This window comes from Nanorana parkeri, unplaced genomic scaffold (genome assembly GCF_000935625.1).
Source record: "Nanorana parkeri isolate BGI_ZX_2015 unplaced genomic scaffold, ASM93562v1 scaffold679, whole genome shotgun sequence".
NCBI classification, from domain to species: Eukaryota; Metazoa; Chordata; class Amphibia; order Anura; family Dicroglossidae; genus Nanorana; species Nanorana parkeri.
In genome coordinates this window covers 486,826-511,984 of record NW_017306947.1, presented here as the reverse complement: position 1 = coordinate 511,984, position 25,159 = coordinate 486,826, and the positions used below count along the sequence as shown (strand labels likewise).

At 43.0% G+C, this 25,159-nt stretch overlaps 1 protein-coding gene across 1 annotated transcript in view; it reads right to left on the bottom strand.

Moving 5' to 3' along the window:
- Positions 1 to 6,348: 6,348 nt before the first annotated feature.
- LOC108792755 (coatomer subunit zeta-2-like) overlaps positions 6,349 to 25,159 on the bottom strand; it is a 28,526-nt gene continuing 9,715 nt past the window's right edge. The window contains exons 3-8 of the mRNA XM_018563597.1: positions 22,639 to 22,720; positions 16,216 to 16,307; positions 14,462 to 14,517; positions 12,570 to 12,647; positions 11,749 to 11,800; positions 6,349 to 6,446 (exon numbers count right to left, since the gene is read on the bottom strand). Of these exons, the coding sequence (XP_018419099.1) occupies positions 6,351 to 6,446; positions 11,749 to 11,800; positions 12,570 to 12,647; positions 14,462 to 14,517; positions 16,216 to 16,307; positions 22,639 to 22,720 (456 nt within the window). The 3' untranslated portion in view covers positions 6,349 to 6,350. The remainder of the gene's footprint in view (positions 6,447 to 11,748; positions 11,801 to 12,569; positions 12,648 to 14,461; positions 14,518 to 16,215; positions 16,308 to 22,638; positions 22,721 to 25,159) is intronic.

The following is a 25,159-nucleotide window of genomic DNA, read 5'->3' as shown; positions in this document are numbered from 1 at the left end:
AAGCAGTGTTTCTCTCCTGGGCGGCCGGGAGCGAGAGACTCCCAGAGCGCCCGGTAGAGTTTTTGTTTGTCTTTTTTTTTTGACGGCAGCAGAACCGCCGGCCAATAGAAAACTGTTGGGCGGAGCTAGCTGTCATCGCTAGCTCCGCACAATCGTTTTCTATTTATTTTTTTGTACTTTTCTAACTATTTTTCTGTTCTGCTCGGTCCCTCAGAGGTCCACTCAGCGGCATTCGGCTATTCACTCACTGCTGTTTAGCATCTATAAGAATAGACCGAACAGCAGCAAGTAGCCTGCCGGAGGTTCGGCTTAGCCGATCCAGATGTTGGACTGGCTGAGTCGAACTCGTGCTGCACTTCGGGTCGGCCGAAGCCACGTGAAGCCACCTGATGTACGGCTGATTTCAGCCGATATATGGCTGAAATCAGCCGTACCAGCCTGAAGTGAATAGCCGAACAGCACCTACGGCAGCTTAGTGAATAGACCCCTAAGTGGCTTCCATTCAAATAGTTTAGCATAAAAAAAATTGGGATTGCTTACAATGAGCTGTTGGTAATAAAGGTTGAATAGTTCTTTAGTAAAATACAAATAAAAAAATGAATAGGTGTAAAATTCTCAGTTTTCACCTGAACTCCTGGTTGGGATGTAAATGGGGGGATGACAGGCATTGCTGAAGTAGAAGGGAGTCACAAGGAATTTGAAAGTGCCTCTGGTACGCTATAAGTGGCTATACTTTTCTGGTACTTACAGAAATGGTTCTTGCTGACACTGGATCACATTGATATTTGTGCTGTCTCGTGATCAGGACACTGGTTGTGGCTGTAGTGGTACCTGCTGACACTTGTAATAGTACTGCTGGTAATTAGGACACTAGTGATCGTTGTAAAAATACCTGATGACAACATACTGCTTGTGCTGACTGTGGCTGTAATGGTACCTGCTGGAAACGGTACAGGTATTTCTGGCAATCAGCACATTGGCTGTGGTTGTAACAATACCTGCTCACAACATACTGGTACTGCTGGCAATTAGAACACTGGCTGTGGCTGTAACAGTACCTGCTGACACTGTACTGGTACTGCTGGCAATTAGGACACCCCAACCAGACCACACGACATCACCAGGAGTTCATCGCCTGTGTGCCCATCCATCTCATCACACGTGAGTGCCCATTTCTCATTCCCACCCACTTTCACCTAATTCACTGTTATTCCCTGGTCTATCCACCTCTACAAAGTCTGATGTGCAGTAACAGTATCTATTGACAATGTACTGGTACTGCTGACAATCAGGACACTTGGTTGTGCAGTAACAGTAAGTTTGCTTATTGAACACTGTCACCTTTCCACTGATAATTGAGAATTCACCCTGGGACTGTTATTTATTATCAACCTACGACTGATATTATTTTTTCACTGTTACTTGTGATTATTTGTGCTGATTGATATTTAGTATCAGCTTACCCCTGATTATATTAATTGCCTCTCACAGACTACACTGTTTGATATTTTTTCACGGTTAACTTGTTGTTAGCACACTTTAGTTTATTCAGTTTAGTTTTGTATCTGAACTTTTTATCTATTGATATCACTTAGTTTTTTACACCCATTATTCCACCTTTATTAGATTATGCTTACTCATTTTCTATGTTAGACCATCACTATATATACTTTTGTTTGTATTTCACCTTTAGCGCTGTGTTCATTTTTTATATTTTCTTTAAAGGGACCTTTCCCTTTCTTTCATAGCAGCTCTGGGGTTAATTGTTTATAGTTGATTCCAAAAGCGTAGAATTCTTTTTATAAAAGCTTACATGAGTATCGGCCGACGGCGGTACAGGTCGTCTGGAAGTGGAGACGGCCGTGCCCCCGCATCACCGAAGGAAACCGGGGCCCCCACACTTCAAATCCTCACCTGAGGTGCGCTGTGCGGGCTTCCGGTGTCCCCAGGGGATCTCCACTGCATAATAGGTTTTTTTAAAGATGGCCACCGCGAGCTGATCCCGGGCAGCAGATGGAATAGCGGATCCCGGGATTAAAGGTGAAGGGTTAGGAGGTCACGCAGCCACAACATACAAGTGATTGGCGGCTATAGAGCCGCCGATCATTTGTATGTCAATCAGCTGGTAACGGCTCCTCAGAACGGACAGGTTTTTTCTGCCAGTGCGCGCGAGCAGAAAAAAAAGCCATCTAATTACGGCAACCCACCCATGTGAGTTTGCCGTCCGTCCATTTTTTCACAACGGGCTTACGGCAAGCAGTTAAGGTCCCCCGCTCCCCATGTCAACGCACATACAATGCAAGCATGTGTTGTATGTGCCTACGTGCAAAAACAAAAGTTGTGCCACACATGTTGCATATCGTCGCGAGCGTCGGAGTGAGAGCAATAATTCATGGCCCATCAATCACTAAACTGATGAGCCATAAAGCATTTGAAGCGTTGACTATGGGAAATGTTGATTATTGTAGTTTTTTGCGGTTTCACAGATTCACGCAATTTTAGGGCTTGACATGTTTGGTATCTATTTGCCCGGCGTGACCCCAACTTTTATATTTTACCAAAAAATTAGCCATTATATTATGTTTCTGTCCCCTAAATTTCATTTAATTGTATTTTATCCTAAAAATACTTGATTGACAAACATTTGCGCAAATACCATGCTACATAATAACTTGCAACTAGTATGTTTCATTCTATAGAGCCTCCGCTTTCAGAAAATATATAATTGTTTGGGGGGTCTGAAGCTTTTTTTCTAGCCGAAAATTCAGATTTTATCATGTGTGTGCAAATGTAAGAAATTGCTCCGGGCAGCAAGTGGTTAATGAGCGCGTGATTTGTGTGTTTTAATGAGTGTATAAATGTTTGGCAGTGGCAATGATGCTGAAGATTTTTTAAACCCGAGCGCCCAAGCTGCAACACAATACTAGCGTAGTAGCAAGCGAGAGCCAAGAGGTAGCGGGGGAAGGGCAGTATATACAGGGAGGGCAGACCTACTGCCCCTGTGGCTGCACGAGGGCTCGAGGCTGGGGGGACCCACTGATATCTGGTCCCGGGCCCCCCACTGAAAAAATGGTGCCCGCATCTGCCCCTGCTGAGAACTTTTTGTTTTTTAAAGTTTATTGGCGCTGGTAAGGAAATGTATCATGTGGCAGATTGGTAGGGTTGCCACCTTTTCTTCAAGCGAAACCCGAACACTCAAGCGACGCGCAGACATTTTTATGGGGAGAATGAGTCGTGGCTTATTCATTTGTAAATAGCGCCACCGATTCATATGTAAATATCACAGTTGAGACTATTTTCAGTGGGGGGCCAGTAGCCCCTATCTTAATTTTGGTTGCCCCTGTCTGCCTGACATCTTGTGTCCAGGTTTCTGCTGCCATGAAACCCGAACACAGCATTCAAAACTAGGACTGTCCGGGTGAATCCTGGACAGGTGGCAACCCTACAGATTGGGTTCATGTAAATATCTGATTGGTTGTTGGGGGCGACTGTTTACTTTTCTTATATTTTTTTTTTAGATTTTACAGCCTGTGTAATTTTAGGTTGTGTTATGTTTTATGTGTATCTGCTGTATACTAGTCAGATGATATGGTTTGCTGTGGTTTGTAATAGACGTGTGCGGGGCAAACAAAATTGGTTCAGACGAAACAAATGAAAATGGAAAAACATTTTTATTTGTTTCTTCAAAGGAAACTAATTTTAATGCTGTTTTGGATTCAGAGGCAATGAGCCTCCGCATCTAAAACCGCACAAAGAAATTGCAGATCGAGCGGCGGCCAAATCGGCCGCTAGCGTGTTCTGTGCATGCCGCCATTTTGGAGTATATCTACCAAGATGGCGGAACATGTGGGCGCTGCCATCTTGGTGTATACCGGAGTCCAGCGCGTCACTAAGCCCAAGTCCATTTCATATACTATTCTGCATTGCTGTATAAATGTATTGCTGGGATTTGTAGTCCCCCTACCAGCGGTGCCATTCTGCATTAGAGTTCAAGCTCACTATGTACAGAGAATGATGTGACTGTGGGGGAACATTAGAGTGTAAGCTCCTCTGTACAGAGACTGATGTGACTGGCTCAGGGTTCTCTGTACAGCACTGCGATATATGTCAGAGCTATATACATGTATAATAATAGTGTGTGACTGTGGGAGGACATAGAGTGTCAGCTCCTCTGCACAGAGACTGATGTGACCGGCTCAGTGTGGTGGCAGTGGGGGGGCGGCGGTGCGAAGGGGGCCCAGACCTAAAGCTGTGTAAGGGGCCCCAAAATGTCTGATGGCTGCCCTGTTGGCAATCAAAACACTGGTTGTGCTGTAATAGTACCTGCTGACACTGTATTGGCATTGCTGGCAATTAGGATATAAAAGTTGTGGTTGTAACAGTAACAGTACTAAATTCTCCCTCTCCTCTTAAATCCGAACAGTATGTGAGAGAAAAGCTGCAAACCACAGCCATGGTTCATGCTTAATGATTGCTCTGGTTGGTCACAGTAAATCACATGATGCAGAGCCTATTTTTTGGCTCTGTACTTTTGTTTTGTGAACCATGCTGTCCAATGGAGCCTGATGAAGGGGTACTGCTGAGACCCCGAAAGCGCTTGTATTGAATGTCGGTTTGTCAATAAAGGACTTTTTGCTTCAAAACCTTTGGTGTGCTGGTGACAATCCTTACTAGATTTACAATAGACAGTGCATTCACAGTTACCTGCTTGTGTGTGCACCAAGGGGTGTAGCAGAGTACATTTTGGTCTACGTTTATGAAGAAATACTATTGGATATGTATGAATAATATGACATTTTTAATTTTTGGTCTTTTTTTTTTCCCTTCATGTATTTAAAACAGTGGATATTAAATAACACAAAAGAAAGCTCTATCTGTCTCAAAAAAATATACAAAAGGCATTTTGGTACACTAATGCGCAGTTGAGTAATTGTCAGTCGAACTATCAGAGAACTAAAACCTGAAAAATGCCTGGAAAGGAAGAAGTTTAATATGGTGGTATTGAGGTGGTTAAAATAACCCAAAAGCTAAACACAGCTGTAAACAGATTTACCAATTTTTATTCAAGAAAAACATTGTCAGCTCACACTGTGACTGCAGTCAAAGAGTATACAATGGTCACTTAGCCTGCTATATAAAATAATGCGCAAACAACATATTATAGTAACAAAACACTTCAGAACACTGATACATTTTGAAAATGTTAATTTAAGTCAAATATCTGTTTTAGGTTTCAATTAGCATTAAATGTTATAGTGAACCTCACCTCAAAATGTGAAGATTTGTTATCTTATTAAAACATCTAAAATGTTAAAGTGACATTAAACCCTCAGATTGTTTAACATAAACCAATGCTGTAATGTGTGCTTTACTGTAATCCATGGTTGTTTCCCTTCTCTTTGCTGCTCTTCCTTTTATATCATCATGTCTTCTCATGCTGGGGGAGAACTTCCCTTTGCAGCTGAGTGCCTCTTCCTGTAGTGCTGGCTCAGGTTGCAAACCTACACACAGACACCATATATCCATTCCAGAGACAAGGCAGTCTGCTGCAAAACAGAAGTTCTGCCCAGCATGAGAACAGATACAGATTTAAAAGGAAGATCAGCAAAGAGAAGGGAAACAACCATGGATTACAGTAAGGCACACATTACACTATTGGTTTATGTTCAAAAATCTGAGGTTTAGATTTCCCCCAGGAAATGCCAACCAGAAGTACAGTTTCGCAAGACAAAAGTCTTGTGATGGTTGTAAGGTGTATGGGCACCTTAATGGTGTACAAATACATTGAGGGGAATTTATCAAAACTGGTGCTGACACAATCCGGAGCAGCTGTGCATGGCAACCCATCAGCCTCTTTCTTTCATTTTAAAATCTTAAATTAACAAACTGAGAAGAGAAGCTGATTGGTTACCATGTACAACTGCTCCAGATTTTGTCTGCTCCAGTTTTGATAACTTACCGTAATTTTGTCTATTGGAAATTAAGATAGTACATCACCCAGTCCAGGTATATGTCATCGGATGTAGTAAACTTCACACTAGAGACGGGGCAGCCACACATATTCCCTCCACAGTGTGTATCTGTTCTGGCAGAAGTAAAGTAGACATCCAAATAAAAGAAGGCACTGTTATTAGCACTAGCAGTGTAATATGTTTCTTGATTATATGGCAATTTTCTTAGATGAAAAGCATCTTCTTAAGGTATAAACTGCTACCCCAAACATTTTGTGTAAGTGAGCGTCTGTTATTCAATGTATGGAGACTCTACCGCTCATATACACTTTTATAGGCGTGTCTGTAACAAAGAGACATGGCTGTTCAAATGACATCCCCTGCCCATATCACTCAGTATTAGTCCATGACTGCTCTTCTTTGCGGCTCTCCCTGCTCATTGCTGCCAGTGATATAATCAAACAGCACAAAGCCAAATGCTGGTTCTGAGATAGTCTGCAATGAGAAAGAAGAGTTTTATTGCAATATGTTCATACTTTACTGTTACTATTGCGATTCATAATTTTTAATAAATCTCCAGATCTTTGGACGTGCTGTGTGGTCCTGTCTCTTGAAGAGTTGAAGAGTATTATTGCAATACTGCTGAGAGTAGACAAGCTTATAGTGGAAATCCAAGTTATGTTGGGGCTACTGGCCCCCCACCTGAAAATAGTCTCAACTGTGATATTTACATATGAATGGGCGGCACTATTTACATATGAATAAACCGCGACTCATTCTCCCAAGAAAAAATGTCTGTGCCTCTCTAGAGTGTTCGGGTTTCGCTTGAAGAAAAGGTGGCAACCCTACCAAAGCCAGTTTCAGCATTTCAACTCATATTCAGAACAGGTACTACAAAATCCACTTATTGTAGAGTGTAGGGAAATATTCATCTTTTTGAAAAAGACAATGGCTTTGATCGTATGCACCTAGAAGTCAACCAGATCCTTCAGACCCCCTATTTCTACAGTTAGAGCTAGGACCTAGGAGTAAATACGCTTAAGGTGCATGTTTCAGCCCTCTTGGCTCTGTCAGGAACAGGATTGGGCTTCTTACAACCTATGCAATAAATTTATTGAAGTGTGTATAATGATTCTTACGCTTATGGGTCCTGGCAGGGCTTTCCAGTGCTATGTTGTATGCGCTAGAATCTTGACCCATCTAGAACAGCGGTGCCCATTAGGTCGATCGTAATCTACCAGTCGATCGCGCAGCGATCACTGGTAGATCGTGATGTCCTCTCCTCCCGCCGTGGGGCTTTTCCTCTGGATCCCCGCTATCTGTATGCAGCGGGGATCCAGGAGAAGTGATGGAACCGCTGCAGCCGGCGGGGCGGGGGGAGGTCGGAGGAGGGAGCCGCTATCACAGAACTAAGGCCGAGCGGTGAGGAGAGAGAGAGACGCTCGGCCAGGATCTGACAGCCGGCGCCTCTCTCTCTCCTCACCGCTCGGCTTTAGTTCTGTGACAGCGGCTCCCTCCTCAGCTGCCCCCGCGGCTGAAGTGCTTCTTTCACGTCTCCTCGGATCCCCCGCTGCCTCTGCCCGGGAGAGCAGCGAGGATCCAGAGAAGAAGGTGAGCTCCCCTGTGTGCGTGGCCGAGTGGCGGACGATCAGTACATATCAGTGATATGTACCAATCCTCTGTGCAGAACAACCACTGGAGCGATCAGCTGATCACTGCAGTGTTTGTAAATAACTGGGGACACATAGTACTATGGGGGTCTATTCACGAAGCAGCCGAAGGATCTAGCCGTAGCTTCGGCCGATCCTTCGGCTAGCTTCGGCCCCAGGACCCCTTCGGTTCAGTAGAAGCGAAGGGCTGCTGTACGGGCTATTCACCGAGCGACTTAGTCGAGCCGAACGCATATGCCTCAGCTCGGCTGAGCCGCGCTGAAAGCCGAAGCTGGCTGAGCGGCTGGCCATTGGCCAATGACCTTACGGCTGGCTCCGGTCACTTGCAGAGAGATCAGCGTCCCTGGTTACCAGCTAACCAGGGACACTGATCTCCACACAGCAAACTCTCCCGGGCGCTCTGGGAGTCTCCCGGCCGCCAAGGAGAGATACACTGCTTATTCTTTTTTTTTTTTTTTATTCTGACACGGAGCATTGACATTGCACCCGCCCTCTGCTGATGGACCTGATGGAGAACTGCTAGTTTACTATTGGCTATTGCAAATTGAAATAGCCAATAGGAATCTAGCAATGCAATCCTATGGGCAAAATTTTTTATTTTTTTTTCTATTCTAACACGACTCCGTGTCAGAATAAAGAAAAAAAACAGAAAAATCAGTGTTTCTCTCCTGGGCGGCCGGGAGCGCCGGCCAATAGAAAACTATTGGGCGAAGCTAGCTGTCATTGCTAGCTCCGCACAATCGTTTTCTATTTTTTTTTAAACTTTTTAAACTATTTTTCAATTCCGCTCAGCGGAATTCGGCTATTCACTCACTGCTGTTCGGCATCTATGAGAATAGACCGAACAGCAGCGAGTAGCCTGCCGGAGGTTCGGCTTAGCCGATCCAGATGTTGGATCGGCTGAGTCGAACTCCTCCTGCACTTCGGGTCGGCCGAACATGCTGAGCATGTTCTGCTGACCCAAAGCCACGTGAAGCCACCCGATGTAGTCTGATTTCAGCCGATATATGGCTGAAATCAGCCGTACCAGCCTGAAGTGAATACCCGAACAGCGTTTGGCTCACTTCACTTCAGGTCGGTCTTTCACTCGGCTGCCTACGGCAGCTTAGTGAATAGACCCCTATGTGTCCTCAGTTACGAATGAACAGGATGTGATTTACATCACTTCCTGTTCATTCATGAGTTTCTCAGTGGGGAGAAGCACTCTGTCCATTCAGAAACTGGATGATAGTAAAATATTTTCTGAATGAATGGGAAACCGCTGTGCTTTCCATTCATTTAGAACAGACCCTGCAGAAAAAGAGATTGATGACTTTGTGTCCTCAATTTTTTTTTCTATTTTAAAAAGGGAAATATCAGGGGGCTGTTTAGAATTAAAATGTAAATTAAAAAAATTAAAATTAAATAAGAAACAATAAAAATAAAAAATATTAAAAAATAAAAAAAATCCTGGAGGCAGGGCGCTTGGTGACATCACACTCCTGTTGGGGGGGCACAGGTTTTTTTTTGCCTCGGGCGTAAAAGGAGCTGGCTACGGCTTTGCTCCCACGGTGCTCGTACGACTGCCGGCTGAATGTGTCAGACGCTGCAGATGGAAAGGGGTGTGACACCTCTCCCCATGTGCAGCGTCGGCCACACGAGCACTGTGTGAGGACAGGATGCCGGGGCCTCTAGGATGCACTGGAATGTAATCCGGCTGACTCCCTGCGTTCAGGGGCGGAAGAGCGTTTGGGGTTGTATTGAAGTCAATGGCACAGCAGCCATGCCCCCCGCCCACAGTGCGATTGCCCGCACCCGGAACGCAGGCACATTAGTGCCTGCATTCCGGTCCAGTGCAATCTGCAAAAATAGTGCTTGCAGCATTTTTGCGGATCACACTGGACTGGAACACAGGCACTAATGTGTCTGGGTTCCGGGTGCAGACGATCGCCCTGTGGACAAGGGGCCTGCCTGCGGTGCCATTGACTTCAATGCACTGCCATGCCCCCTCCCGCCCCTGAATGTAGGTGCTTTTTCGTTGATAGATCTCATTGAGCTCGTCATTTGAAAAGTAGATCTCCAGACGAAAAATTGTGGGCGCCCCTGATCTAGAACCTTCCTTTAAAAGTGGCCCTTCTAACAGCACTACATCTGGATATACAATCTTGGAAATGTAAGTATTGTGTTTCAAAGAGCCGCACCTATGCATGTTCTCAGACAGAGTTGTTCTTTGGCATTGCCATATTTTCCCCCAAAAGTTTACTTCTAGCTCCATGTAAACCAGGAGATTGTGTTACCCACATGTCAAAGTGACTCATCAGGAGTTCCATATGCCTTTGCTGTCAGTTCCGCAAATGTATGTCCAGGCAGTCGCGCCTCGGAGGTCAGTGAACAATCTGTTCCTTACACCAGAGGGCCTCAAACTTTCTAAACACAGGCGCAGTTCACTGTCCTTCAGACCTTAGGAGGCCAGGCTGTGGGCAAGGGGAGTAGAAAATGCCCCGGCGTCAGTGAGAGTAATCAATGTCCCAGGGTTGGTGAGCAGTGGGAATAAAACATTGCCTAGTGCCTGTGGTTAGTAGGAGAAGGAATAATGCTCCATCATTGGCTTGAGACTTTCAGTGAAAGGAATAGTGTCCCATCATTGGTATCAATAGGAGGAATAGTCCCCAATCCTTAATGTCAGTGAAATGAATAGTGCCCCATTGTAAGAGGAACAGTACTCCATAATTGTTGTCACTGAGAGGAAGAATGCCCCATCATTGGTGTCAGTGGAAGGAATAGTGTCCCATGATTGGTGTAAGTTGAAGGAATAGTGCTCCATTGTTGGTATTAGTGGGGGGAATAGTGCCTCATTATTGGTGCCTTTGGAAGGAATTAAGCCCTATTGTTGTTAACAGAGGAAAGAATGGTGCCCTATCATTGGCATTAGTGGAAGAAATAATGCCCCATCACTGGTGTCAGTGTGAGCAAGTGCCTCAGAGGATGGGTAAAGGCAAGCAAAGGTCCGCAGTTTGCAGACCACTTCCTTAAACCATCAGGAGCCCATATGAGTAAAATGGCTTCTTCAAGAACCATTACTACATAGTCAGTAGAAACCATCTTGAAGGACTGTGTCATCAAAAATGTCCAGCTTGGAAAGAAATCTCTCTTCCAGTCATTTGCAAGGCACATTTATGGTGAACTACAAGGTAGAACCAAGGGTTCTTACAAGGTTCAGTTTGGGAGTTTGGTATTGCAGTCTGCAACCGACTTACCTGTTCAATACATTTCTTGTATGTACTCCCCCTGTCTCTTTTTGATACATCCCATAAGTGTGCTGCCATGCTTGTGCCAGGAAAATAGAAAATTGTACACTGACTTCCCTATAATTTGCCTTTTGATGGTAGCATATGCTTTTCTCATCAGTTTTGCAGAGAGTATAGTTATTGGAATATGGCATCTAGCAAAAGTGAAAAATGTATAGTGTAGTTGGTCCTATAGGTTAAGAGGGGCAAAGTTTAGCCATGAGTGCCTGCTGGTATGCTTTAGTACCTGAAAAGGAAAATTACCAGCTGTTAAGAATACAATTTACCATTGTTCAGCTATTGAGATCTGTAAACAACAGGATTTATACAACAAAGAAGATACACAAAGAAGTTACATGAAAAAAATAGCACAGAACTCCATCTACTAACTGCAATAAAATGCTAAATAGCCTTAAAAAATATTTTGCATTAACAAATGTTTTGTACTTTCCATTTGAGTCCTGACATTATAAATTAAGAAAACCATCCATACCCCTGCCATTTCCGGGGATCTGGTGTCTGGGCATTTGCTGGATTATGAATACTACCGACAAGTACGTATCAAACTTGTCTGAAAGAAAAGTGTCTGCGTGTCTGTAATATCAACCAGATTATTTGCCTATTCTTCTGATTTGCAACAAAATATACAAAATAACCATGTGTAATTAGATTTATGCAATAACTCCAGCAAACAGCTATGGTGTGTAAGGTATTTAAAGTTTAACTTTCATTAAATTGTTTATATTATTTAATGTATTTAGTAGAGATAGGTAAATGCTCATCATTAGGCTTTGCACTACATTATTATTTATTTGCTGAACTGAATACAGCTTTATACATGTATAAATATCAACAGGTTACCTTGAAACTGAGCCTCTGAACTACACGCTGGGATTCACTCTCCAAAATAACTCTGAAAAACAATATACTATTTATTTAATGGAAAAAAACATGCATGAATTACACAACTCATTCATACATTGCATGTCATGCAGTCATTGTATCCGCATTAAAAAGTGAACCGAGAACAAAGTGTTTTCAATACCTGCATATTTGAAGTAAAGTAAATGATCATATGCTGATACTCCTTTTCTACCCGGTGTTCTTTCAGTTTGAAACCCCAGTGGAAGATATAGACATATATATGTAAGTTTTTAGTTTCCTAAGGGCTAGTTCACACCAAGTGCGTTCCAGGAGCAGAGCAGGAACCGATCTGATCAAAACTGCATCCAATGTATTTCAATAGTATTTTGGGCTCTAGTTCACACTGCAGCGTTTAGTTCCCGAGCATGTATAAAAACTGCAGCATGCGCTTTTTTTCCTGCTCTGGAACGCTCTGGAACACATGCAAATGCATCAAAATGCATGCAAACGCCCTGGAATGCACTGAAAGCCCATTTGAGGCTAAAAAATACATACATTTTTTTTTTTTTTACAAAAATGGCTCAGAACGCATCAAAAACGCGACAAAACACACTGCAATGCGTGTGCAGAAACTCATGCAGCTCTGGTCTGCATTTGGTGTGAACAAGCCCTAAAGTTCTTCTTGAAAGCTACACCACAGTTTTGAAAGTCCATACTGTGTTGCATTATATTCCCATTTTCCAGTATGTGAAAAGCTTCACCTTCCACCTACTGATTTAGAGTACCTCTAATAATAACATAAATACATTACGACTTACCCCTGATCTATTATTTCATCGAGTATCAAAAAAGCTGTGTCCAAGTTGTCCAGCACAGAGCTTCTATCCACATTTTTCCTATGGTAGAAAAAAAGAGAAATGATGTCATGCTTTCATGATATCTTTACTTCATATTTAGATATCTCAAAGTAAACTCTACTCGCAGTAATGCACACCTGCATTCCTTGCTCAAATGAGTTGTAATCTTTTGGGGTTGTACCCATTCATTTATAATTTGTCCCCACCATCCAAGCAGCTAAAAATGCACATGGCCCTCAATATGCCACAAAACAAACAAAAGTAAGATACCTACAATGTGTTGTGGTGCAAATAGATGAACATGTACAAAAAGAAATGTATAGCATCTCAATATATCATGAAATTCACTACAACGTATGCTGTAAGGCCAGCAAATAGCTGTGTGCAGGGCTCCAAACTGAAACTGTGATTACAAATGTGTTGGCAGGATATCCCATAACTGTACAGAAGTGGTTCTCAACCACTGAGCTGCAGCTAGGGTTGCCACCTGTCCGGGATTCATCCAGACAGTTCGGTTTTTGAATCCTTTCAGCTGACACCCGGACAGAAGATACTACGGTAAGTGCCGATACCGAAACTTTAACATTTTTGACAGATGCGGCTACCGAGGTCGAGACAGAGCAGAAAAGGTGGAATACTTTTGGCTTGCTGTTATTGTGGGAGTTTTTTGTATACAGCCATCTACGGTCTTAATTTTATGTAAGCATATTTTAAATAAAATTAGGAAGTAATTCAACAGTCCACACTATGGATTCTATCTCATCTTTTGTATGAGTGACATTGTTGTGAAGAAAAGTGGTTTGTGACTTTTGGTTGTGTGGAGCTCAGGTGGGAGCGGAGAAACCAGCAGGGCCGGCAGTGCAATTTTGACGAGGTGGAGTGAAAGCAGCAGTTGACATGGAGAGCAACTTTTACAGTCGTATGAGAAAGGGTTGTATCCCACTGGCCAGCAGGCAAAGGGGATCTGTGATCTGCGTTATCAGACCTTATTTATAAGGGTCTGACAAAGAGAGAGGGTGTCTTTTGGGAGCATTCATGAGTGGAGGTGAAATTGGTGTGATTAATAGCAGTGGTGGAGGAGTGTTGACAACCCTGCACACATTAACACATTGAGGATCGTTTTCTTTGAATGGGACTATTTTTCTTGGATGTTGATAAAGTATATTTTATGTTTGAATTTTTTTTTTTACGATTGAAAGCACCTGTTATTAGTTTGAGATTCCATACACTTATATGTTTGTTCACAGATATACTGTATTTATTTATTGTTATACTGCCAGGTTCACACACGTGTTTACTGCGCCACCCCAGAACAACACAGCTTCATATTATTTTGTATTGCTGTATAATGTATTGTTTCGGTTGTAGTCCTCTACGGCTGGTCTCCTTACTCCCTCCCCTGGCTGTCTCTTCTTTCTCTTTCTCCTAGCTGAATCTCCTCACTCTCTCCTCTTAATTCTCCACCATGTACTGAGCATAAAGGTTTATATGAATGCAGAGGGATAGGGAAGGCACAGAGAGGAGGAGAAATTTTGCCCCAGTCAGATTGGGATATAGTAATTGGGACTAGTTTTCTAACCTGACCACTTTCCCCTGAAAGCAGCCTGCTAGGAGCATTTGTAGGCAATCACAACAGAAAGGTTTGTTATATTTTCCAATTTGTACTTTTAGAAAGTATCATTTAAAAAGCTCTGGGCAAGAACACATATTTTATACTCAGCAGACCTCAGCAGTCGCTGATAAAAATGCTGTAAAAATGTAGTGAATAGATGCCAGCAAAATATTCGGTTATATGAAAGAGCAGATAACATATAAGCTTTGCGGCAAGGAGACATAATACATGTTCCACTCACCGTAGCATATGGCACAGACTCTCGCATATACATGTCAATGCAGACAGAAGCAGCAGCTGTAGGTAGACATAGCAGTTATACTTTGAACAATTGTTGAAAAAACAAAACAAATCGGAACAAAACCACTTTGCTAAAAACAAAACACATGACCAATATCATTGCAAAGTATAAAGCCTATAAAGACCTTCAACAATAAAGAAATGGAACTTTCTAAAACAATACAATGTCTATGCATATTATTACTATTACATTTTGTTTTGTAACAACTTTTATTAATAGAAATGTTTTAAAACCATAAAAAAGGTCTGATACTTGTAGAAATGGAACAGTCATGAGTACCCTTGCTTAAAGTGCACCTTTACACCCTGTCACTAAAAATCACAGTGACATTCAGCTCTGCTTGCTGATATGAAATTATCTTACGTTCATTGGTTAAACAAACATATTGTTATTTTACTTACAATTACTGTTTTTTTTAAACTTTTTGACACAAATGATGTTATGTGCCCAATTGTTGCCTCCTTGGAAGTCTCATCTGTAATCTCATGAGATCTCAGAGAAAGGCATTTTTCTCCCCTGAGATGATGTGCATGGTCACATGTCCTAGTCACATGTGCCAGAATTCCAGGAAGTAAAGGGAGATCTAGTAATCTGCCCTTAGTAAAAATGGCCACCAGAAGAAATAGGAGGAAAAGTAAAATAAGGTATGCATAGAATAAAAAGAATAAGTATCTGTTTGTAGATTGTCATTACTAAACATTTCTAAACATGTATTTGTTGTCATTTCAAAGATATGGGTAAAGGTCCGCTTTAATATTTTTAGGCAAGTAGAATTGGATATCTTTTCCAAATCAGCTATTCTGTCCTAGATTCTTCATTTCTCCTGCCTTCTCCAAACACTTCACCCTTTTTTGAATAACCCTGTTAATATTTATTTAATTCATGTGACTTACATCTTGCCATTGCCAATGGTGATATCAGAATTGGATCCATTTTAATCTTACCTGCTGATTTTCAGCTATTGTGTTAAAACTTTGCCTTGATATGCAAACATGTTATAAATGCTATGATATATTCTGGGGCTAAGGTTCAGTCTGGTTGGCAATTATCTAGTTATTCTTCTCTGTTATATTCAATGACATAGGTTACATAGTATTTGGGGTTGAATAAAGACATACGTCCATCAAGTCCAACCCATATAGGTCCACGCATCATCTCATTCTTAGGGATACTGGTATCCCTGGACATTACGGTCCCTCAAGAAATTGTCCAAACGTTTCTTGAACAAATCTACACTCTTGGCTGAAATCACTGCCGATGGCAGTGAGTTCCAGACCTTAACCGCTCTAAATGTAAAGAACCCTCTTCGCCCATTGTGCTGGAATTTTTTCTCCACCAACTTTAGGTGGTGGCCTCTAGTCTTTGTAATGGAGTTAATCTCAAACAGTTTGTTGCCAATGTTGCTGTCACCATTGAATAGGTATTAGACTAAAATATCCTATTTATTTGCAAAGGATTGTATAATGGAGGACATCGGATAATTTTGAGTAAAACTTACAGGGCTATATAAGAATGCAATTTGCAAGGAACCAGGTACTTTTTTTTTATGAATAAGGACATTATCTTCTTGTGAGGACATTATATTTAATCACAAGAACATAATGCCACAGCCATCTTCACAGTAATGCTAAAATTTGCCCATCTTAGCCACAAGTAGATATTTTCAGCCACAAAAAGCCATTAGGGTAACTTACTTCATTTTCATCAGGTCCCCCAATAATGTAGCAAACAATATCCGATAAATGCTGGCACAGTACTGTAACTCCATCCACAAGTATCACTTCATCTGTGCAATACATGGAGAAAACTGTGTGTTCATAAACATGTATAAAGTAGTCATATAGAAAATCAATGTGATACATTTTTAAGCTGCCGAGTCTGAAAATACTTATGTGAGACATAAGCAGGGTAAAGTAAGCATGGGCCAGGAGGTGAGAAATGGCCCTCCTGCTTTACTAACACTTAGCATAGCCAAAGACAGGTTGAGGTCTCACTATAGATTTAAAGTGCCAGGACCAGCTACAATGTTCTTCAAGACTCTGCAAAAATGAAGGTGTGTTGCATGCAGTGAAATGTTTGTTTCCTTTTCTCTATGGAGAGGGACGCGATTGCCCATTTGCACAAAGATTTTTCAACCTGTCAAAAAATCTTCATGAGGTGCCTATGAAATTTGGAATCTCTCATTATTACCCTCTGGCATGTTGTGACGCAGACTGCTCAGTCACTATGTTTGATGCTTGAAATAACGGCTTCTTATGAGCATCCTTAAAGTGAATCTGTGCTCCATTTTAAACTGTTAAAAGTAAGTGCCCTGGAGCTCCACCACTGACTCCAAGCTGTAGAGAGACTACAAATCCCAGCTCAGACAGGAGGAAGAGGGCCCTGGTGACGTCGACATTTCCATAAAAAGGCCCACCAAAATCTTCAGCACCGTGATGCTCTTAAGCTGACCCTGCCGATACTGACCGCTGAGGTAGTCTCATTGGTTAGCCTCAGTTGGTGGTTTATCAACCACTTCTTCATTCAAATTGCAGTGGAGATAGTTAGAAACCATCACAATGTCAGCTGCAAGACACCCCGCCACTTCCATTCAAGATTATGGTTGCTTTAAACCAAGAATGATTAAAACAGAGGGTAGCAGATTGCTATGGTCTGGTTAATTCAATACAGTAATGTTTTCAACCAGAAATGGATGGAAAGCTTATAAAACTCTAATCAGCATTAAAGAGTAATGCATGTGTTAGGTAGTCATTAAGAAATCCATGAATTATTTCCAGATGGAAAGACCTCTGTCCTCTTAACTTTATTTTGATAAGACTGGTGGCCGCTATATCCTCTATCCCCCCACCATTGGTTTTGTAACTTCCCCGCTGTAGCTCTGTCTGTGATGACATTATTATATCCCCTCTCGCTGCAGTATGCTCACCTGGAAATCTCTTATTCCCGGTCTGAAACATCCACTGTTCCTGCATCGTTTTACTGACAGCCCATTAGACTCCTGGTCTGTCCCATCTTTCACTTTGACTGACAGGCCAGGAGTCTCCAGTTTAAATGGAACATACCTGACCCTTCATCCTATCCATAGCCCACCCATTCACAACTATAATTCCCTCTGCATGATGGTAATTGTAGTTTCACATAATGGCACCACACAAAGAGTGGATGCAACACATTTGCTGCTATGATACCTCTCTTGAGTGCCCAGTTAGAGCTGCATTTTTCAATAGAATATTTCAGAGGGAATTTTTTACTAAAGGCAGCACTTTTACTGTAAATGTTAATAATCTTAAAAAAAGCACTTATCTGGGCGCATGCGCGAGGCTGACCAAGATGGACGCTACCTGATCAGCTCCGCGCCAGAACGGGAACTATTGAGAGCCTTTTAGCCTGCCACAGCCCTTGATCTTGGACAATTCAGGTGACCATGGGTCTGGGATCATCTAGCAGACGGATTGATACCACCATGTCCTGCACTAGAAGTCGGGGAGGTAAACTAAGCCTGTCAACGCTTCACGAGGCCTTGGGCCGCGCTGCTACCAAGATGGCGCCGCCACCCCGAGATGATGAGTCTCGTTCCTCGACAGAGCCTCCAGACCCCCTCGAGGTCGATACGCAGGCCACTCAGGCAGACCCAGAGATTACCCACTCACTGCTTGCTCAGTTTGAAATGACCCTTCACAAGGCATTGGACAGGGTCTCCAAACAGATCACCTCACAACTCATAAAGGAGATTAGAGATGTGGGCAAGCGCACTACCACGCTGGAATCTCGTTGTAACGACATCACCACTATTATAGAAGGACACGAAGATGACCTGGAGCGGCTGCGCTCCCTGAATCTATCTCTCCTCACACAGCTGGAGGATTCTGAGAACCGGGACCGCAGGTCAAATCTCCGCATCCGAGGGGTCCCTGAGTCGGTCCTGGATCTACAATCAACGATGACAGCACTATTCCAAGAGCTGGCACCGGACATTCCCATTGAAAGGTTAGAGTTTGACAGGATTCACAGAGCGCTTACCAAACGCACGCAGGAGGGCCCTCCACGTGATATCATCGTGCGCCTCCATTACTACCACTCTAAAGAACGTCTTCTTCAGGCGGCTAGAGAGGCTGGGACTTTGGAGTTCCAGGGATTTGCTTACCAGATATTCTCGGATCTCTCGCCGGCTACCATCGCCCGCAGAAGGGAATTTCGCCCCCTGCTTTAAGAGCTCCAAGCGAAGAGGATCAGGTATTGATGGGGCTTCCCCTTTAAGTTGCAGTTTTTCTATGACGGGAAAACCTACACCTTTACTACCGTGGATGACCTGAATAGCTGCCTAGATTCGTTGCAAATGCTGGGGCGTACAGATGTAATGGCTGCAGCTGGTCCCCCCTCTTCCCCATCAAACACTAGAGGAGAGCGACCTACCAAATCATCGACCAACCTACCCTTACACTCTGCAACTCCTTGGAAGACGACCCAGCCTCCATCTACCCCTGGGACATTCGGATGACCTTACCAACAGGCCTGCTCACCCTATTGCTTGTCGAGAGCTGTCATGCACACTTTCGACCCCGACACCGCTTGATTCATGCGGTACAGTGGTAGTGGACTTAAAGTTGAATTGGTTGTTTTCCTGCTCAATATGTCATCATACCACGGGAGGTACTATTTACAGTTTATGTCGAGCGAGCCGGCCGGCTCCGCTTCGGTTTTCGGGAGTGGCATATATTGTTGTCATTAACTTTGTCAGTCCTGGGCTCCCCTACCATCGAACTGAGTAATTACACTACTGCTCATGGGTACTTCTACCCGGGTGCCCACCTGGGACGACAGCTTTTGCTCCACTCTGTTTGACATCTCTTGTGTTATTATTATTTCCCCTAGTTCTCTCCATGTCTGTCTGCTCACCCACCTATTGCATCGTTAAATAGCTACGAGTGATATTGTGATGGGCACTTTAATGTTTGAAACGTTTAATAGGTCTTGTTCCCGTTCTGGTAATTTTCATGCACCCCGACCTTCACTACCTTGGGCTTGGTGTTAATCCAGGTCCTGGATGAGTGAACGACCTACCCTGATTGACTCAGCGCATAGACACTGTGACCTAGGTGTTTCCACTGTTTGGTTCTTTTGCTCCCTCCCCATCCTCCCATCTCTATCCTCAACTTCCCTCCAACACTTCCCTCTCTCCCCAGTCTGTCTCTTTTCCCTCCTTCCCCTCCCACCTTTCCACATACCCCTCTCCTAATGGCAATTAAAGTGGTATCCCTCAATGTTAAAGGATTTAACCAACCTATCAAAAGATCTAAAGCCTTTAGATATTTCCAGCAAATTAGGGCAGATATTGTTTGTCTTCAAGAGACCCATTTTCCACAATCATTTGATCCATCATTTCTACATGCTAATTATCCTTTATTCTTTTTAGCCTCTGCACCTACGAAACATCGAGGAGTTCCGATAGCATTTGGTCGCTTGATCATCCTCACAGAGGCTAAGCGAGTCATTGCGAAATCTTGGAAGTCCCCTGACCTCCCTTTTGGTGAAGTTAAGTCTAGAGTATCACGTGTGATGTTTTTTGAGAAACTCACTGCCATTCAGAGGGATGCGATGGAGCCATTTCGGAAATTGTGGGAGCCATGGATTGAGTCATACCTTCCTCCCTCCTTTGGTGCAGATTCCTTGTCCATTTAAAAATGTGGAGCTCGGAAGAACACTTTAACAGCTCGATGTTTCTACCCTTCGGCTCTTATACTTAGCCTCCTTATCTTCTGCCTTCCTCTCCCTACCCCTTCATCTAAAACCTGTCCTTCTCCACTGTACTTCTCCTCCTGTCCCCTTATCTTGATATGCCTCTCCCCTCCCCCTTTTTCTTTTGGAACCGACCAGCTCAGGTCACTTCTCTGAGTCCTTGTCTCAAAGTCCACACTATCTGGTAATTCCCTACAAATGTTGGACACTGTTACCTGTACTGGACTTTGCTTGAATTGATGTTGTGTTTTATACTTTTATATTTTGATAATTTTGGATTAGAATGATACTACATTTTATATATAATGTAAATGTTATATCTTGTATTCCCCACCTGCGGTGGTTGCGATACGATTTGTTTACTTGAGTCTACACAATGTGCTCATAAAATGACAAAACAATAAACCTTTTGAAAAAAAAGCACTTATCTGATGGCTCTTAAGTATTACATTTTTATGTATAGCGGAGATCAGCTTTTAGAGTCACCAGATGTACTGAGGCCTCATAAACACTATGTTGAAAAAACATGAGTTGAGGTGAGTTTGGAGCTCATTTCTAAACACATCTGGACTCCTAAAATGCTCTTCTATGACTGAATGCAGACCCAGATGCCCAGGAGTGTCAAGGTACCTTCAGTCTAGAAGTGTTTACCTAAACTAGAAATTTCTGTGTCCCGGGTCCGTATAGCCCAGTTTTACACAGCTATGCATGTTAACATTTAAAAACACGTGTAAATGCAACTAAGCCCCTCAACAACTAAACAGGAAAAAGTAACGTGGGAAGCATAACGTTGTTTAACTGCACTGAGAAAACGTTTCCCTAACATGGGGCATTATGCTGTTGAACATTTATAGACAGATTGTAGGTTAGAAAGGAGAAGAAAAGAGGTCTCTTTATTGGCTAGCCCACAACACCCCAAATAAGACATTGTTAAAGAAAAATAAATGAATCAACAAATAAAGACATTCAAATGCAAGTCATGTCACTGGGCCTTCTGGCCCTTCTGGAAAAGCTGAGGATCCCAAATCCTGTGAGTGCATTCCTCAACATATCACATTATATTTTTATGGAATTTGAGATTTCTAGCTTTCCAAAGATCCTGCGAGAAGGCCCAGTGATGTCATCTACGCCAAGGCAAGCATGCCAGAAGCCTTACAGGTGAGGTCGACTTTAAGCAGAATCGGACAGGGAAAAATCCGACCAAATCCTAGGAATGTAGGTCTTTCTTCTTCTTTAGGCATGTTCAGTAGACAAATTAAGAGGTTGTCTGTACAATGGGCTACAGTTCAGTCATTTTAATCAGGGATGTATTTTTCAAACTACCCTGAGATTGTGCTGTGTAGCCATTTTAAATATAAATAGTGCTCATAAGAGTTATTTTATAAGATAGACCCTATTCCTAACTGGATGACTTTTAGTTTGCTTAAAGCGACACAAAACCCTCAGCTTTTTTTTCTTTATATACATCTACACAGTGAACATTCTCCAAAAGCTACATTTATTTATGTTTTAAAATAAAGTCTTACTATTTTAACCCATTTAGAAAGTCTGCTGTGCTCGCTCCCATTGCTCTTGTCTCGAGTCACACTTCCTGTCACTTAAGGTGCCCACACACCTTACGATAATCGCAGGAAATCCCGCGATCGTACGATTATCGTAAGGTGTGTGGGAGCCATGCTACCTCTGCTAGTGTAAGGTCGCACGACTTTTACCTTAGGAACATGTTCGAAAACTAGCCGTACATCGCAAGATGTTCGCAAGATAAAAGCCACACGGGCCGGTGTGCGCAAGCGCACACTGCCCGTTCAGCATTGCGGTCATCGGAAGCCTGCCCCTCAGCAGGGGGCGGGCTTGCGATCAGTCCAAGTACGATCTGCCTGTCCAAGATAGGCAGATTGTACTTTTTTTAAATTAACTTACAACCATCGCAAGACAAAAGTCTTGCGATGGTTGTAAGGTGTGTGCCCAGCCTTAGAAAGAGCTGTGCATGTTGATTCTGGTAACGTGCACATCTTTCTTTGCCTACAACTGTCATGAGGCAGAGAGGAGTCCTCTCTCACTGCACATGTGGCTAAATTCACGCGATAACCTAGCCTTAACCACGAGCTACCGAAAAGGCAAGTCTCCAGTAGATGCTTTTTACAGGGCTGCCATTTGTTTATAAGTAACATTGTGGTGACAGGGTCACTTTAAAGCTTATATGAGATTTCTTAGAATAGGTTTAGAGCAACTTTAAGTGTTGTGAAAAGACTTTATACAGGATAATTTTGCACACGTAAATTTCTGTTAAATAATTAGATACAATTTTCTGTAGGTCAGGAGAATGTCAATGTTTTAGCTGTCAGGTCCCCCACATTGACACACGGCGATTTGTCTCTTACTTTCAGATCTTTGTGTCTTATGGAATACTCTTCTTTCAAATTCTCTCTGTTCCATGTGGGAAGGGAATGTGTCATCATAATACTGAGGGAGAAAGAAAGGTCATTTTAAGAAAGAATGCATCTCAGGAAATTAAAGCAATTCATGCAGGGCATAAAAAACATAGATGAACAAGAGTGGTGGTGGTGGGAGGGGGTTGCAAGAGAAAAATGCCAATCTTTTTGTTTTTAGAGCTGCCACTTAAGCCGTCAGAGACCTTTTCTATAGCAGCATGATTGTTACAATCAGCAGTGCAGAATCACTGTTTCTAAGACATATCTGTCTACTTTGTCACTGAGCATCATAAAAATGATTCAATATTTTTTACTACCGTTTATCAGGAGGGGGAAAAGGCGCATCCATACCTATCTTACAGGAACCCCTAATGGCTGCTATGTCTTTTTTCTTTCCCGTAATATTTCTGTTATTGTACAGAAAAATCTGATGCTTCTGTTCCACAGGTTACTCAATTCTGGTTGCTCCCAGGTCTAAAGATCACCCAGGATGTCTGTTTCTCTCCAAGGACGAGCTGATCTAGTCTGTATCAGGTTACAACCATCTCATGCCTGACTGTACAGTTGATAGTGCAGTTTTTTCTGTACTTTCTGTGTAGCGTATAGTGTACTCTATATTAGAGAGACATTTGAGTATACTTAAAATGTGTGTTGTCTTGTCCCAATCTAGCAGTGATTGTGTGGAGATAAGCAGATCATATCCTTACAGTGTTCACTATATGGCTGTAATGCATACATCAATATGGGCACAGTCCCTAGTGTACATAGGGAGAATTTACTGAAAGTGAAGTTTGTTTAAAGCAGTGGTTCTCAACCTGTGTAACCTCAGGACCCACATTTGCCCTTGGTCATTAAGTCATGACCCAAGTCGCACTGCACTGGAACACATGGCATTGCAGTACCACGCTTTCCGGTGCGTGCGAACCAACTGTAGGTGGGAAGTGCGTTTGGGGTGCCATTCATATAAATGGCAATGCAACACACCTCCCACACCAGAATTTGCGGTAGGTGCGATTTTGCGTGGTACAGTGCATTCATCACATAGGACTGTGGTTTAGAAGCTTAGGCTTAGAAGCGCTTCATTCCAAATTGAAATTGTCTCCATGTCAATGAGGACAATCACGGGGCCAGGGTTGTGGGGGTCTGCGGGCAGGGGGGCTCATCTAAATCTGAGTGCCCCCCTTCCTGATCCCCCCCCCCTTGTGAATGAGTAATGGGTAGTTGTTACCCCTACTCATTCACCAAATAGTAAATAAACACACAACACCAAAAAACAGTCCTTTATTAGGAGAAAAACAGAAAACCGTTCTTGACAATTCCTTTATTTAACCCCTTCATGACTGAGGCCCTTTTTTCCATTTTTGCACCCATGTTATATTCCACATTTTAGGCCTGAAAATGACGTAAAACCCCCCAATGGGGGGGGCGGCCCCTTCTTCGGGACGCAGAAGCGATCTGGCGACAGGTAAGTCGCCAGGATCGCTTCTGTTGTAAAGCCGACAGTCGGCTCTACAAGTTTAAACAGAGTCCCGGCGGCAAAAGTCACCGGGAGTCTGTATAAACAGCCCCGATGCTGGCGACGTACACTGTACGTCGTCAGTCACGAAGGGGTTAAAGATAAAAAACCCAAAAAGTGTTTATCGATTGAATCCATTGTCAATCACGTTGTCCAGCTATATAGATCCATGCCAATCACGAAGACCAATGGACGCGACTTGCCGGAAAAAAAAGACCTGCCGCCCACTGACCCCGACAAACTGTCGCTATAAAATTACAGCTTTGGACCTGAATATCAACAAATGGACGGAGGGAGTTGTGACATCATGGGACTTGTTCCGCCCATTTGTAGGCATTCAGGACCAGAGACCTGTCATAATAGGAACTCTGTTCCCGAATGGTATTCAGGAGCTCCCAAACGAATACCATTCGGCTCTGGAAGCCGAGTTGATGTTGTTATTATTAATAACAACTACTTGTAAGGAATTTTAGCGGGGACCGCACGCTTTATTGTTTTTGGCATTGGGGGTCTGGTAGGAATTCAGGGGGAACCCCACAGTTTTGTATAATATTGTTTCTGTGGACTGTGTCTAGCATGCACGGTCTCTGAATTGTCACAAGCTTGCTGTTGGGGCTGATGAAATTGATGTACATGTAACAGCTTTGATATAAAAGTATTCCCTGCCTCCTGCAAGAACAATCACCATGTGGCTAAGTGATAAGGCTATTAACCACTTCAAGGCCAGGTGTTTAGACCCCCTTCCTGGCCAGGCCATTTTTCAGTATTCAGCGCTGCGGTACTTTGAATTACATTTATTCCATCATGCAACGCTGCACTGAAATACATTTTATACCATGTTTTGGGGACAGGTATATCTTCCTTTTGGTGGTATTTAATCACCACTGGGGTTTTTATTTTCCACTATATAAATAAAAAAGTACCGAAAATTTTTGGGGAAAAAAACCTGTTTTC